This window comes from Pongo pygmaeus, chromosome 1 (genome assembly GCF_028885625.2).
Source record: "Pongo pygmaeus isolate AG05252 chromosome 1, NHGRI_mPonPyg2-v2.0_pri, whole genome shotgun sequence".
Taxonomy (NCBI): Eukaryota; Metazoa; Chordata; class Mammalia; order Primates; family Hominidae; genus Pongo; species Pongo pygmaeus.
In genome coordinates, this window is record NC_072373.2 from 137,414,837 (window position 1) to 137,431,536 (window position 16,700).

At 38.9% G+C, this 16,700-nt stretch overlaps 1 protein-coding gene across 12 annotated transcripts in view; it reads left to right on the plus strand.

The window, feature by feature from the left end:
• Positions 1 to 16,700, plus strand: part of EVI5 (ecotropic viral integration site 5) — a 284,357-nt gene that overhangs the window by 106,001 nt on the left and 161,656 nt on the right. For all 12 annotated transcript variants that reach the window (XM_063664744.1, XM_063664783.1, XM_054476264.1 and 9 more), the window contains one exon: positions 8,463 to 8,523. In XM_063664744.1, the coding sequence (XP_063520814.1) occupies positions 8,463 to 8,523 (61 nt within the window). The remainder of the gene's footprint in view (positions 1 to 8,462; positions 8,524 to 16,700) is intronic.

The window sequence follows — 16,700 nt, forward strand, 5'->3', positions numbered from 1 at the left end:
TCTCTTTTGGTCTTTGTTGGTTTAAAGTCTGTTTTATCAGAGACTAGGATTGCAACCCCTGGTTTTTTTTTGCTTTCCAATTGCTTGGTAGATCTTCCTTCATCCCTTTATTTTGAGCCTATGTGTGTCTTTGCATGTGAGATGGGTCTCCTGAATACAGCACACCGATGGGTCTTGACTATTTATCTAATTTGCCAGTCTGTGTCTTTTAACTGGAGCATTTAGCCCATTTACATTTAAGGTTAATATTGTTATGTTTGAATTTGACCCTGTCATTGTGATGTTAGCTGGTTATTTTGCCCGTTAATTGATTCAGTTTCTTCATAGTGTTGCTGGTCTTTACAATTTGGCATGTTTTTGCAGTGGCTGGCACCAGTTGTTCCTTTCCATGTTTATTGCTTCCTTCAGGAGCTCTTGTAAGGCAGGCCTGGTGGTGACAAAATCTCTCAGCATTTCCTTGTCTGTAAAGGATTTTATTTCTCCTTCACTTCTGAAGCTTAGTTTGGCTGGATATGAGATTCTGGGTTGAAAATTCTTTAAGAATGTTGATTATTGGCCCCCACTCTCTTCTGGCTTGTATGGTTTCTGCCTAGAGATCCACTGTTATTCTGATGGGCTTCCCTTTGTGGGTAACCCGACCTTTCTCTGTGGCTGCCCTTAACATTTTTTCCTTCATTTCAACCTTGGCAAATCTGACATTTATGTGTCTGGGGATTGCTCTTCTCGAGGAGTATCTTTGTGGTGTTCTCTGTTTTTCCTCAATTTGAATGTTGTCCTGCCTTGCTAGGTTAGGGAAGTTCTCTTGGAGAATATCGTGAAGAGTGTTTTCTGACTTGGTTCCATTGTCCCCATCACTTTCTGGTACACCAATCAAATGTATATTTGGTCTTTTCACATACTCCCGTATTTCTTGGAGTCTTTGTTCGTTTCTTTTCACTCGTTTTTTTCTCTAATCTTGTCTTTTCGTTTTATTTCATTAATTTCATCTTAGTCACTTTCTTCCACTTGATCGAATCAGTTATTGAAGCTTGTGCATGTGTCACAAAGTTCTTGTGCCATGGTTTTCAGCTCCATCAGGTCGTTTAAGTTCTTCTCTATAGTGTTTATTCTAGTTAGCCAGTCATCTAACCTTTTTTCAAGGTTTTTAGCTTCCTTGTGATGGGTTAGAGCATGCTCCTTTAGCTCAGAGAAGTTTGTTATTACTGACCTTCTGAAGCCTACTTCTGTCAACTCGTCAAACTCATTCTCCGTCCAGTTTTGTTCCCTTGCTGGCGAGGAGCTGCGATCCTTTGGACGCGAAGAGGTGCTCTATATTTTGGAATTTTTAGCTTCTCTGGTTTCTGCTCATCTTTGTGGTTTTATCTACCTTTGGTCTTTGATGTTGGTGACCTACAGATGGGGTTTTGGTATGGAAGTCCTTTTTGTTGATGTTGATGCGATTTCTTTCTGTTTGTTAGTTTTTCTTCTAACAGTCAGAACCCTCAGCTGCAGATCTGTTGGAGTTTGCTGGAGGTCCACTCCAGACCCTGTTTGCATGGGTATCATCAGCGGAGACTGCAGAACAGCAAATATAGCTGTCTGATCCGTCCTCTGGAAGCTTCGACCCAGAGGGGTACCTGCCTGTTTGAGGTGTCTGTCATCCCCTACTGGGAAGTGTTTCCCAGTCAGGCTACACGGGGGTCAGGGACCCACTTGAGGAGGCAGTCCGTCTGTTCTCAGAGCTCAAACGCCGTGCTGAGAGAACCACTGCTCTCTTCAGAGCTGTGAGACAGGGACATTTAAGTCTGGAGAAGCTGTCTGCTGTCTTTTGTTCTACTATGGCGTGTCCCCAGAGGTGGAATCTGTAGAGGCAGTAGGCCTTGCGGAGCTGTGGTGGTCTCCACCCAGTTCGTGCTTCCAGGCCTCTTTGTTTACCCTCTGAGCTACTCAAGCCTCAGCAATGTCAGATGCCTCTCCCTGCGCCAGGCTACAGCCTTGTATGTCGATCTCAGACTGCTGTGCTAGAAGTGAGCAAGGCTCTGTGTGCGTGGGACCCGCCAAGCCAGGCACTGGATGGTATCTCCTGGTCTGCTGGTTGCTAAAATGGGAAAAGCGCAGTATTTGCTCAGGAGTGTACCGTTTCTCCAGCTACAGTCTGTCATGGCCTCCCTTGGCTAGGAAATGGAAATCCCCTGACCCCTTGTGCTTCCTGGGTGAGGCAACGCCCTACCCTGCTTCTGCTCACCCTCTGTGCGGTGCACCCAGTGTCCAACCAGTCTCAGTGAGATGAACCAGGTATCTCAGTTGGAAATGCAGAAATCCCCTGTCTTCTGTGTCAGTCTCGCTGGGAGCTGCAGACCAGAGTTGTTCATATTTGGCCATCTTGGAAGCCAATCCGAAAAATGGAATTTTTGTAATTTCTAATTTGGGTTTCTGTTTTCATCCAGCTGAGAAATGCTTGGCAAGCCTGCTTTATCTTTCTTACAATTAGAATTCAGAAGTAGAATTGTGATCATGGGACAAATTATTAACTCATGTTTATTTGAATTGAAAAGTGAAGGCAACACTTTAATGACAGGAAGCAAATATAATTTGGCTCATTGGTTTAATAATAATGACTGCCTTTGCCAGTTAGGTCCTAGAGTAGACATTGTCCATAAATAAGATAAATGTCACTTAAGTTGCAGTGGAAAAATTTTAAAGTACATATAAATTACAACTATATGTCCTTTTTAACTATATTTACACTTGAGATAAAACAAAATTTAGAAGTCTTTAAAATATATATGAGGAAACATTCTTTTAGCAGATACATGAGCAGAAAAATAAGACCACAAGATGGCATAGGATGATGGCAGAGGAGAAAGTTTCAGGTAGTTCTCTGAAGGAGATGATACCTGAGTACAATTTTGTTTCTTTTTTTTGTTTGTTTGTTTCTTTTTTTTTGAGACGGAATCTTGCAGGCTGGAGTGCAATGGTGCGATTTCGGCGCATTGCAACCTCCGCCTCCAAGGTTCAAGTCTCAGCCTCCAGAGTAGCTGGGACTACACGCGCATGCCACCATGTCCAGCTAATTTTTTAAAAATTTTTAGTAGAGACTGGGTTTCGCTGTGTTGGCCAGGCTGGTCTCGAACTCCCGACCTCAGGTGATCCACCCACCTCGGCCTCCCAAAGTGCTGGGATTACAGGCATGAGACACCATGCCTGGCCGAAGACTGTTGTTTTTAATTGCTAGGGTTAAATTATGACTGCAACAGAAAATCCCTGCTGATATGGAACTTACTGAAATACAGAAGACTGACATAGAATGATATACAGTGTAACATCCATAGTGAAAGTGCCATGAAGAAAACAAAGCCAGATAAAGGACACGGAGAGATGAGCACTCTTTTAGACAGGGCACGCAGAGATAGGGCTCACAGGCCGGTAAGATACTATTTGAGCCGACACCAGAGGGAAGTAAGAGTGGGAGTCATGGGATTATCTGGGGGAAGTGTATCCTATAGTACGATAACAGTAAATTTAAAGACTGAGGCAAGAATGTGATTGATACATTCAAGGAATAGAAAACCAGTGAGAGGCTGGGCACAGCGGCTCACACCTATAATCCCAGCACTTTGAGAGGCTGAGGTGGGAGGATCCATTGAGCCTAGGAGTTTGAGACCAGCCTGGGCAACATAGTAAAACCCCATCTCTGCAAAATGAAAAGGAAGAAAACCGATGGGACTGGAGTAGCATAGGCAAATAGGAGTGTGGTGAGCAGAGAAGTCAGAAACATGGTAGGGAGCTAGGGGTATTTAGAGCCATGCCATCTGCTGTGGTAGCCATTACCCACATGTGGCTATTTAGTCTAAATATGATTAAAATTTATTTCATCAGTTATATTTCAAGTGCTAATTAGTCACTCACATGTGACTAATGGCTACTCTATTGGACAATACAGATCTAGCACGTTTTTGTCATTGTCAAACGTTTCGTTGATTATTGTCCTCCTCATGGGCCAGACTTTTTCCACATCTGAGGGGAAACGAGTAGAGGATTTTGAGAAAAGTGACATGATCTGGTTTTAAAAGTTTTACTCTTTGCTGTAATAAAGGTTGGCCAGGTGAAGACAAGGAGGGCATTTTAATAACGGTAATAGGTACAAAGGCTCAGAGGTTCCCTTACTACATGAAAGTTGTGAGAGTTGAATCTTAGCCTTTGACTTTTTTTTGATGAATTTTTATGTTGGTATACTTTTAAACTGATAAAAAAGTTACAAATATAGTACAAGGGGGTCTGATATACTCTTTACCAAGATTCACCAATTGTTTACATTTCATCCCATTTGCTTTATTATCCTCTCTCCTCTGTATGCATATATAAATATAATGTGTGTGTGTAAAATCCATTCCCATTTTGGGGGAGGTCTATTTGAGAGTAAATTGAGGTATTGTGCCCTTTATCCATAAATACTTGAATGTGTACTTACTATGAGCAACAACTTTCTCTCCTTTAACATAAACCCAGTAGTTAATCAAAACAAGGAAATTATATTAGGTTGGTGCAAAAGTAATTGCAGTTTTTGCATTACTTTCAATGGCAAAAACCAGTTACTTTTGGACCAACCTAATAGATACAATACTATTATCTAATCCACAGTGTATGTTTAGATTTTATCACCAAAATATGCTGTATATATGCTGTCCCAATAATATGCTGTATAACTATCTCCCCACCCCTCCGTCCAGTGTCTGCTCTAGGATCACGTGTAGGATTTGGGTGTTAATACCTATTTGGTTTTCTTTAATCTGACATATTTCCTCAGTCTTTGTGTTTCTGATATATTTAAAGAGTGTACAGGCCAATTATTTTGTAGAAAATCTCAAAGTTTGAGTTTTTCTGGGATTTCCCCAGGATTAGATTCAGGTTGTGCATTTTTGGCAGGTATACCTCTGATATTATATCTTCTCATTTCACTATACGATATATATGATATTGCTTTCTCTCAAAACCAATAACGTTAGCTTTGGTCATTTGATTAAGGTGATGTCTGCCAGGTTTTACTACTGTAAAGTTATTATTTCCCCTTTTGTAATAAGTAATTTGTGGCAGGCTACTTTGAGATTGTGTAGTAACCTCTTTCTTTACCAAACTTAACCATACCAGTTTTATATCCATTTATGATTTTTCCACTCCCTCATTATTTATTAATCAGCATTCTACTGTAAGGAAGAGCTCTCCCTTCACCCTCATTTATTCATTCATTTATTTACATCAGTGTGAATTCATGGATTATTTTATTCAGTGAGCTATAATCCATTACTATTAAATTGTCCCTGATTTGTCCAGTGGGAACCCTTGCAACCTGGGTGCTTTGTTCTTTCGATATTTTTCCCATTATTCTTTGGGAATTTCCTTTCTTTAGGGCAACAAAATATTCCAGGTTCAACGTATACCTTCTTGACTCCTGCGCAGTAATGACCTATTTCTCCAGAGAGCTTTGATTACTTTTTTGTAAGCCTTTGAAATTTAGTCTGAAGGTGGTGAGTAACCACTGACATGCTGGGTGTGGCATGATCCAGATCAACATTTTAAAAAAAGATCACTCTGTTAATAGTGTATAGAAAACATTGAGTTATGAAACTGGCCATAGAAAGAACAATTATGAGTATTTTCCAGTAATTTAGACAAACCATAATGCAGGTCTAAAAACACTATCAGTGAAGGGGGAGCAAATAACTTTACACTGGAGAAACCTGGTGTGTACTCCTTCAGCCAGGTGATCAAGGTCAACATCAATAGTGGTGTTCTGTTGATAGTTTGTACCCTTAGTATGAGATAATGAAAATGGCATTTATCTCTGTGGTCTTCCTCCTGAAAACCCAATAACCCCAGTATAATCATGAGAAAAACATGAGACAAATCCCATTTGAAGGACATAATGGTCCCGTTTGAAGATCAGATAATGATAACTACAAAATACCTGACCAGTACTCTTCAAAACTGTCAAGGTTCTCATCAAAACTGTCATGGGCTTTAGGTAACAGCAATGTGTTAATATTGGTTCATTAATTATAACAATGTACCATACTACTGTAACATGTTAATAATAGGGGAAACTGGGATGGGATACATGGAATCTCTGTACTATCTTCACAAACTTTTTGTAAACCGAATTTTTTTTTTAAATTAAGTTTATTGAAAAACACTATCAGTGGAGTTAAATAAGTAGGGTTTATTTTTAGGTGTATAAATGAGTGATATTTTTACATAATGTATAATGATAACTACTTCAGAGTAGTCATTTGTGAAGGCTATAAACTTATTTCAATAGTGTAGCTGTTCAAAATGTTTTGCAGCTCTTTGGAGTCTTTAATAAATTCTTTTGGCTATCTTATAGTCTTTTAAGACAGTGGTCCCCAGCCTTTTTGACACTAGGGACCGCTTTTGTGGAAGACCATTTTTCCACTTATGGGGGCTGGGGGTATGGCTTCAGGTTGAAACTGTTCCACCTCATGTCAGATCATCAGTCATGAGATTCTCATAAGGAGCGCACAACCTAGATCCCCAGCATGCACAATTCACAATAGGGTTTGCACTCCTATGAGAATCTAATACTGCCACTGATCTGACAGGAGGTGGAGCTCAGGCAGTGATGTTCACTTGCCTGCCGTTCACCTCCTGCTGTGTGACCCAGTTCCTAACAGGCCACAGACTGGTATTGGTCCACTGCCCAGGGGTTGGGGACCGCTGTTTTAAGATACACTTTAGTGAGAGACAGAGTAATGTAGCAGTCAAAGCTGTGACCATACAGAAGTTTCTCAAGCTTTCTAAACCCCAGAGTGGGTATAACAACTTATATTAAAAAGTTGTTGTGAGCTAAATGAGATAAGTAATAGATTTCTGTCCTATGAGGGAGAATTTTATTTTTGAAAGCAGCTCTAAGTTATTTGGAGCCTGGTCTGGTTTATATTTGGAGTAAACTTGGTATTGATATTTTTTGTCAAGAGCAAGATAAAAAAAATTTGGTGGTACTAATTTTTGTGTGGCCTATACATTTTTATAAAGGTAATTTTAGACTTATCGTAGAGTTGCGTATCATACTTACTCTCCTCCAATCAGTGACAGACCACAGAGGTGATATGCCCTTTTCAGGACATCTTTTAAAAAAAAAAAAATGGTTTATCACTTTCTGGGGATTGGGGGGAAGGGTCCCAGGCTGGAGTGCAGTGGCTAGATCACGGCTCACTGCAACCTTGACCTCCCTGGCTCAAGCAATCCTCCCACCTCAACCTCTGAGTACCTGCAACTACAGGCATGCACCCACCGCACCTGGCTAATTTTTGTATCTTTTGTAGAGACTGGGTTTCACCATGTTGCCCAGGCTGGTCTTGAACCCCTGGCCTCAAGCAATTGACCCACCTTGGCCCCCCAAAGTGCTGGGATTAGGGGCATGATCCACCGTGGCCAGTGTCATGTTTTAAATTATTTTTATTTTTTAATAATTTTGACCTTTATTTTAAATTCAGGGGGTACATGCACATATTTATTTCATGGGCATATTGCATGATGCTGAGGTTTGAGATATGAATGATCCCATAACCCAGATAGCAAGCATAGTACCCAACGGTTAGTTTTTCAGCCCTTGTCCCCCTCCCTGCCTTTCCCTTCTATTAGTCCTCAGTGTCTGTTGTTCCCATCTTTGTGTCCATGAGTACCCAGTGTTTAGCTCCTAGTTGTAAGGGAGAACATGGGTTTTTGGTTTTCTATTCCTGTGTTAATTCACTTAACTTAGTACATCTTAACAGGGGTGCATGATGTCAGTATGTATTACTGGTGATGTTAACCTTAATCAGTTAGTTCAGGTGCAGTCTACCAGGATTCTGTACTGTAAATTTAGTATTTTCCTTTAACACTTACTGAATATTTTAGGAGAGATAATTTGAGACTATGCTTAAACTTTCACCCGCTAATTTTAGCATCCATTAGTGGTTCCTCCCGCAGCAGTTATTACTGTGGAATTCTCATGGTGATTTTTATCTTAACCTTATTCCTCCTATGTCTGTTAATTGGAATTCTGTAAGGAAGAGTTGTCCCCTTTCCCTCATTAAAATTCTTAAAGTCAATGTTGGTACCAGGATTTTTAAGTTAAGAGCCAGTTGAACCTACAGGTGTGTTTTAATTTGAGGAATAAGAATAATGGTTCATTTGTAAGTTTAGGGCTGAATAGAATCTGTAAACTAAGTTGCATTTTGTGCTTTATACATTTCACTTTCTAAATTTTCTTTTTGTGTGGTTTTTATTTTTGTCATTTGTAAAGTGAGTTTTTTAATAAGAACTCATGAAACCACGATTTTTCTCACATCAAATATCTCCAAGTTATAAGCTAGAAGAAACTAAAGAAATTGTATTTTATGTTCATATGTATTTTTAAATTTTGTAATTTAATAACTACTTTTGAATGAAAACATTACCTTTAACTCTTTTTTTTCCTTTCTTAGGCTTGAAAAGGAATACACTACAATAAAAACGAAAGAAATGGAAGAGCAAGTTGAAATTAAAGTAAGCATTTGGGGGCTTTTTAAAGTACTGATTGATTGAAATCAATTATTGGACAGTAGATGTTTAAGGTTTGTACTTCTTATATTCATAAATGTATTTACCATCCTACTAGATTATAGTTAAAAATAGACATTTCAAAAAAGCAGAATAATGCGACTGAAGTGGCTTTCATTCCAGTGTGAGGGAGAGCAAGCTCTTCCCTTTTTCTAGATTTGTTGGTAGCTCATCAGGAGAAAACACTTCCATGGAGAAGATAATTATCATTCCATTTAAACATGTTTTTTAAAGTTGTAGAGAAGACAATCTATAATAACACTTTCTATGCTGAGACCAACAAGAGTGTAATCTCAGGCAAACATTAAATAGAGCACATATTACACTAGAACTAATTATGGTTGCTCTAGAGCTACAGAAAGCTTTGACTGATATGACTTTTTCTTCTCTAAGCAAGGGTTATACTTTTGAACTACTTCTCTCCAGAAAATCAAGCAGATTTTCAATTCGAAGGGCATACAAATACCCTATATGTACCCTAAAAATATAAAATTTGTACCCCCCTCCATAAAACAAGGAATTCTTGAGTTGAGGGTCTGTCGCACTGTTGGAGCTGGGACTTGAGAAAAATTGTGTTGCCTTTTATAAAAGCTGATACTGTAGGTTGGGGTTGATAAGTGGAAGCATGAGTCAAAGAACTTAGTGATTGGCCAATTCACTTTCTAATCTCTTTATTCCCCTCCACCCCCCACCCCCAACCCCTAGAGAAAAGGGTTAAAAGTAAAATAATTTTAATGGAGTGACTCCCTCCTCCCTTTTTAAACTTTGTATTTGAATGTGTCTGATTTTTGGCTTGGATCTGGCAAGACATTATATGACCACCTTATTTTTCTCCTTTTACAAGGGAATGGGTTCTGTTAAACTAATACTCTTTCCTGCCTTGGTCCTCCTCAGAAGCCTCCAGGGAGACAGTCTCTCCAGTTTTCTTATGCTAACTCTCTCTTACCAACTCTCCTCCCTTTTCTAGAGGTTCTATTCCCATTTCTGTCACCTTTTCCTTATCAAATGGAAGTAGATACTTCCACATTTTGTATATGTATAGAAAAGACCCCTGTGGATGGTTTTTTCCATCCTTTTTTTATTCTGTCATCCAACTACTGCTCTACTATTTGCTTTTCTTTTTTTCTTTTTCTTTCTTTTTTTTTTTTGAGATGGAAGTCTTGCTCTGTCGCCCAGGCTGGAGTGCAGTGGCACCATCTTGGCTCACTGCAAGCTCCGCCTCCCGGATGCACGCCATTCTCCTGCCTCAGCCTCCCGAGTAGCTGGGACTACAGGTGCCTGCCACCAAGCCCACCTAATTTTTTGTATTTTTAGTAAAGATGGGGTTTCACCGTGTTAGCCAGGATGGTCTCGATCTCCTGATCTCGTGATCCACCCGCCTTGGCCTCCCAAAGTGCTGGGATTACAGGCGTGAGCCACCGCGTCCAGCCCTATTTGCTTTTCTTGTAGGTACTATGAGTAAGGGTACTTTTACTGCAAGTAAAAAGTACATCATCCTGATGAGTGGGGAGAGAGTATGGGTTTTCACATACTACGAATATTCGGAACTGCAAATCAAGAATCTGAGGATGGGGAAGCCATCCTGTTCATTTCACCACACTATATTGTTGAAAAAAAAATCACAGTTCTATCAACAATCCTTACTCTTGAAGAAATTTCTTATAAAATTAAGTACATGAATATAGGAATACCAAAAGGCATTTTCAGAAAATAGATTTTTAGCAGACTTTCACCTATACTTGCAGTATTTTCTTTTCTTTTAGACAAGGTCTCCCACTGTCACTCAAGCTGGAGTTCAGTGGCACAATCTTGGCTCATTTGCAGCCTTGACCTCCCGTGCTCAAGCGATCCTCCCACCTCAGCCTTCTAAATAGCTGGGACTACAGGTGCACGCCACCGTGCCCGGCTAATTTTTTGTATTTTCGGTAGAGACAGGGTTTCACCATGTTGCCCAGGCTGGTCTCGAACTCATGAGCACAGGCGATCCACCTGCATTGGCCTTCCAAAGCGGTGGGATTACAGGCATGAGCCACCACGCCCAGCCATTTGCAGTATTTTCTATACTTTGTTTTTTGGGGAAATATATAGTTCATATGCCTGAAGAAATGTTTTTGAATCTAGCTCCATGTGTCTCAGGCAGTTGGCATAAAATTGTCTATAGAGAAGAATCGGAAAAAAGAGTTTAGAAAGTTAGTGGAACGTATCAGGTAAATAAAGTGCTGATCTCAAAGGTAGTCTGTTCTCTTTTTATAATATTGTTTCCATGTAGTTCTTTCTTATACCATTTTCATCTCTTTCTTCACTCCCCAATTCCACCAGATATAAAAATCAAAACAACTTTGAATGACTATACTTTTTTAAACTTCATATTTAGGGGTGTCTGATTTTCTTTTTCAACTGAATACTTTTTTTATTATTATTATACTTTAAGTTCTGGCATACATGTGTGGAACATGCAGGTTTGTTACATAGGTATACATGTGTCATGGTGGTTTGCTGCACCCATTAACCCGTCATCTACATTAGATATTTCTCCTAATACTATTCCTTCCCTAGTCCTCCACCCCGACAGGCCCCAGTGTGTGATGTTCCCCTCCCCTGTGTCCATGTATTCTCACTGTTCAACTCCTGCTTATGAGCGAGAACATGTGGTGTTTGGTTTTCTGTTCCTGTGTTAGTTTGCTGAGAATGATGGTTTTCAGCTTCATCCATGTCCCTGCAAAGGACATGAACTCATCCTTTTTTATGGCTGCATAGTATTCCATGGTATATATGTGCCACATTTTCTTTATCCAGTCTATCATTGATGGGCATTTGGGTTGGTTCCAGGGTGTCTGATTTTTTTACTTAGACCCTGACAACTCATTCTAATCATGATCAGATGACCACCTTATTTACAATTCATTAGCCAGGTATAATATTAATTGAGCCTTGCTGTAAAATGGGAAATGCTACTTCTTACACACACTCCCTCCCTCCTGCAAAAGTCTCTTTTACAAGAGAATGGGTTCTGGTTGTAAACTAGTACTTTCTTGCCTTGGTTCTTTTTAAAAGTCCATGGGAAGGTAGTTTTGTGCCATTATTTTTACAGCTCACTGGTATGGTCATCAAATTGTTTGATGTTTTGATATGGAAATATAAAATTAGCCTTTGATGTTGTGAAATGTGTTTATAAGGTCTCTATTGTTTTTACTTTAATTAAATTATAAGACCTTTGGGGTGATGACCTTCTATTCTGAGAACTATATCTGTCAGTGAGCCCCCTGGTTAAGATGCGACTTTTAAATATTTTTTCATCTCTTCCCTAAAAGTGTTATAGAAAGATTTTGATAATAATGTCTTCATATGGAGAATCTTAAATTTTGCTGTGTGAAATTTTTTGTTAATAGAAATATCTTTATCAGTATCTTCTTCCAGTCTATTGATGTTCTACCTGATTGGGAGGAGGTAAGGAATATTAAAATTCTAGTTTGGCCGGGCGCGGTGGCTCATGCCTGTAATCCCAGCACTTCGGGAGGCCGAGGCAGGCAGATCACTTGAGCCCAGGAGTTTGAGACCAGCCTGGACAACATAGCAAGACTCCATCTCAATTTTAAAAAAGAAAAAATTATAAAACTAAAATTCTAGCTTATATTAGGGTAACCCACAAATCTTTAAAAAGGAAAAAACTTTGATTCTGATAGACATACGAACAGATAATCTAATTTTTATATTGAAATTTGTGCTTCGGGACGCAGAGATCTAAAGCCCTAAAACGGGAAGTATGAGAAATTCTGGCCGGTTTTTAGTCAAAAGTTAAGTATTTTTTCTTGTTTAAAAACAATGGTACATTTCAGATATGCTGAAAGCCAGAAAATAATATAAAAGTGCTCACATATTCACTGCCTGGCATAAAAATGAAAAAAAAGAAAAAAAAAAAAGAGAAGTATTATTTAAGTTGCCCAGGAATTACATTTTAACAATCAATGTAAAGTATTAGAATTGAAGCTCACATTTATTTAGCCCTTAATATATGATGGGTCACTTACATGCATTATTTCCCCTTATTCTTAGAACAGCATTATTAAAGGGTTCTTATCCTTACCTGTGAAGAAATTAGGCTTCAGAAAGCTCAAATAATATGCCAGTGGTCACATTGCGAGGAAACAGAGTCAAGGATTTGAAGTCTGATTTGTGTTATTCTAAGGCCCATGTGTATTCTTCAGTATATACACTGTGCTGCTGCTGCTTTCCAAGAGAGACTTTCATATATTTGTGATGTAAGATTTGGATGCCCATTTTTCTCTGGCATATCAAACTTTTCATTAAAAAAACTAATGGCTACATAACATCCAAGGGAGGTATGCTAGCCTGATTTATTCAATAACACTTCATTTAACAGATAATTTATAGTGCCTACTAGATGCCCAAGCACTGTTCTAGGCACTTGAAATGTGGTTATGAAGTAGACCATGTTCTGTCCTCATGGAGATTATATTTTAATATGGAAATAACAATAAATGGAAAAGTCAAATGTACAGTATTTTGGATGGTGATAAAGTGTTAAGGAGAAAAACCTCAGGGAAGGGGAATGTAAAATGGTAGTGTTTGGATGGAAAATTTAGAGAAGTTAACCAGGTGATTTTTGAAAAAAGACCTGAAGGAGGTGATGGGACTAGATATGTGACTATCTGGAAGAAGGGCAGAACCTATTCAGGGGTGTGCCTGGTGAGGAGCAGTAAGGTGGCATCGTGGATGGGACAGCACGAATGATGAGAAAAGTGGTAGGAAGTAAGATGGAGCAGGTTGCAGATAATGTAATGTAGGATGTTGTCGACAGCGGTAAGGACTTTGGCTTTTACTCTGGTTAGATGGCAGTTTTCAGTAGAGAAGGACAAAATGTGATTTAAGTTCAGTAGATCCTTCTGGTTGCTGTGTTGAGAGTAAATTGCAGGGATTGAGAGCATTTCTGATGAACGCTGATGTGGTAATGCAGACAGAAGATGATGGTGGGCCAGGCATGCCTACCATCAGGGTGGCTTATGCCTGTAATCCCAGCACTTAAGGAGGCCAAGGTGGGCAGATTCCTTGAGCCCAGGAGTTCAAGACCAGCCTGGGCAACATAGTGGGCCCCTGTCTCCACAAATTTTTTTTCAAATTAGCCAGGCATGGTGGTGCATGCCTGTAGTCCTAGCTACTCAGGAGGCAGAGGCAGGAGGATCACTAGAACCAGGGAAGTTGAGGCTGCAGTGAGCTGTGATCATGCCACTGCATTCCTTCCTGGGTGACAGAGTGAAACCCTGTCTTAAAAAAAAAAAAAAAAAAAAAAATGATGGTGGCTTGGACTAAGGTAAGAAGTAATTGGATTCTGAATAGATTTCAAATATAAAGTGGACAGCTAGAATGTAGAGATGTGTGAGGAGGAGGAACCAAGCCTTGTGGTCTGAGCAGGTAAATAAATGGTGTTCCCATTACCTGAGATGGGAAAGACTCCAGAAGGATTTGGTTTAGTGGGGATACCAGGAGCCCAATTTTGGGTATCTTGGAAATGAGATGCTTAGGAGATGTCCAGTTAGCTTCTTAAATATTCAGATCTGAAATTAAAAGAAGCCAAGCTCAAAATATAAATTTGGCAGTTATTGGCGGGGTCATAGTATTGAAAGCCATGAGAATGGGTGAGATTACTTGCGAAAGGAGTGTAGATAAAATAGAGAAGAGTTCAAGAATTGAGCCTGAGAATAAACCAACATTTAAAGATGAAGAAGACAAGTAGAAAGTAGCAAACTAGGAGAAAACCAGGTAGGTGTAGTTCCTAGAAGCCAAGAGACAGTGAGAAAGAGAGAAGGATTTACCATGTCAAATACTGAAGATAGTTTTTGTGAAATGAGGATGGAGAAATGACCATTGCATTTTCCAGCATGATTATAATTTATCCTAGAAATGAGTGGAGCAGAATGGTAGGTACTAAAACCTAACTGGAATAGAAGAAGAAAAATTAGAGATGTTTTTCAAGGAATTTGTTATAAGGATAAAAGAAATGGGGCAGTAGCTAGAGAGGGTAATTATGTCGAATTTTTTGTTTCTGTTTTCTGTTTTCTGTTTTTTTTTTTAAGATAGGAGAAATAACTGCATGCTTTTATGGTGATAATCAAGTAGGAAAAATTGATAATTAAGAATGGGGGATGATCACTGGAGTCAGGAAGATACGGAATTTAGTGCGAAGTTAGGAGATGTAACTTAGTATGCTAGCATGAGTAGTTAATCCACAATAACAGGAAATCAAAATATATGGGCAAAAATGCAGGTAGGATGTAGGATGTGGTTTTGGGAGCTTGTGAAATTCTCTTCTAATTGCCTCAGTTTTTTTCAGTGAAATCATAGGCAGGATTATCAACTGAGAGACAATGGATTGGAGGGCTGCTGGTTTGAAGAAAGAGGAATAGGTATGAAATAGTGACCTAGGGGGATAGAAGAAGGACGTTATTATTGCTAAGAACCATATTGAATTTAGTGATCAGTAATTTAAATAAACGTCATGGTTTTGTTTTTGTTCAGTCATATGTACTGGCATAGGTACAGACTCAAAATTGTCAGAGAGTTGATCCAGAGTAGTGTTTTTTCCAGGCGGTTATACTACGAAGGGAGAGAAGGGCAAGGGGGCTTAAAAGCAAGGGAGCCGTATAATGATCGCAAATTAAACTTTGTCAAGAAGGAAGAGAGAACATCAAGGATTGAGGGACAGTGAAAAGTTGTTGGGATCACTAGACTGTCTCAGTGAAAACAATTGTTGGGGTTGGGTTACTTTGTAAACTGAGTAAGCTGGAAAGAATAGGAAATAGTGATTGAAGAGTGGGTTATTTGAAATGAGGTTATCCTATTTCAGGATATTAAGGTTGTTTTCAGTTTTTCTTATTAAAAATAATGCTAATAGTTAACATCTTTGTATATAACAAGTTTTTTGTCACCTATTATTATTTCCATAGCCAGTTATAAAAAGTAGAATTAATAAGTTACAGGATATTAGCATTTTAAAGACTTTTGATGTGTAGTATGTAAATTTCCTAAAGAATGTGTCCAGGGTATGTTTGTCTTAGCAGCAAGTTTCCATTTCATGACTACTTTGCCAACACTAAGTATTTCATTCTTGCTCTCACTTTTAGTCTCTTTTTTTTCTAATTTGGTAGGTCAAAAAATTATCTCTATTTTCTTTTTCAATGTACAAGATAAACATTTGTATGTAGCTATATCTAGGTATCTTCCTCTCTGTGGTTTTCACTTTAAAGTTTAGGAAGCACTCTATTCTAGAAAATGTGAGGAAGATATTGAAGAATTATTGAGAATCGATCAGGTGGTAGATTTTAGTTATTAACCTTTCTATGTATCGTCAATAAACAGTTCAAAAATATACTGGAAGAAGTTCCATTTGAAATAAAAATAAAAGTAAATCTAGGAGTAACCTAAATGAAAAATAGAATAGGACCTAACAAACACTGGAAAACTTTACACACAGACATTTTAAAAAGATAACTAAAGATAGACAAAAATAGCTCCATGTTATATAAAGATATGAATTTCCCAGTGATTTTTTTTTTTTTTTTTTTTTTGGAGACAGAGCCTTGCTCTGTCGCCCAGGCTGGAGTGCAGTGGCGCAGTCTTGGCTCACTGCAACCTTCACCTCCCAGATTCAAGTGATTCTCCTGCCTCAGCCTCCTAAGTAGCTGGGATTACAGGCATGCGCCACCATGCCAGGCTGATTTTTGTATTTTTAGTAGAGATGGGGGTTTGCCATGTTGGCCTGGCTGGTCTCGAACTTCTGGCCTCAAGTGATCCACCTGCATTGGCCTCCCAAAGTTCTGGGATTACAGCTGTAAATCATTGTACCTGGCCCTCAAATTCAGTGAAATTTAATTCCTTGTAAAATTCCAGGGCAATAAAAAAATCTTAAGAATAATTCTAAAAATAGGCAAAAGTAGTAAAATAATATTCATGCCTAACTTCAAAAATATTGTGGGCAGTGCTTATCATTAACTATTTGGCATATATTAGGTGCTATGCTATCTCATTTAATTTTTCAGTTCCCTGTAGGTTTGATTACTCTTAATTTCTGGATCAGAAAATGGAGATTCTAAAACATTGAATGTCAT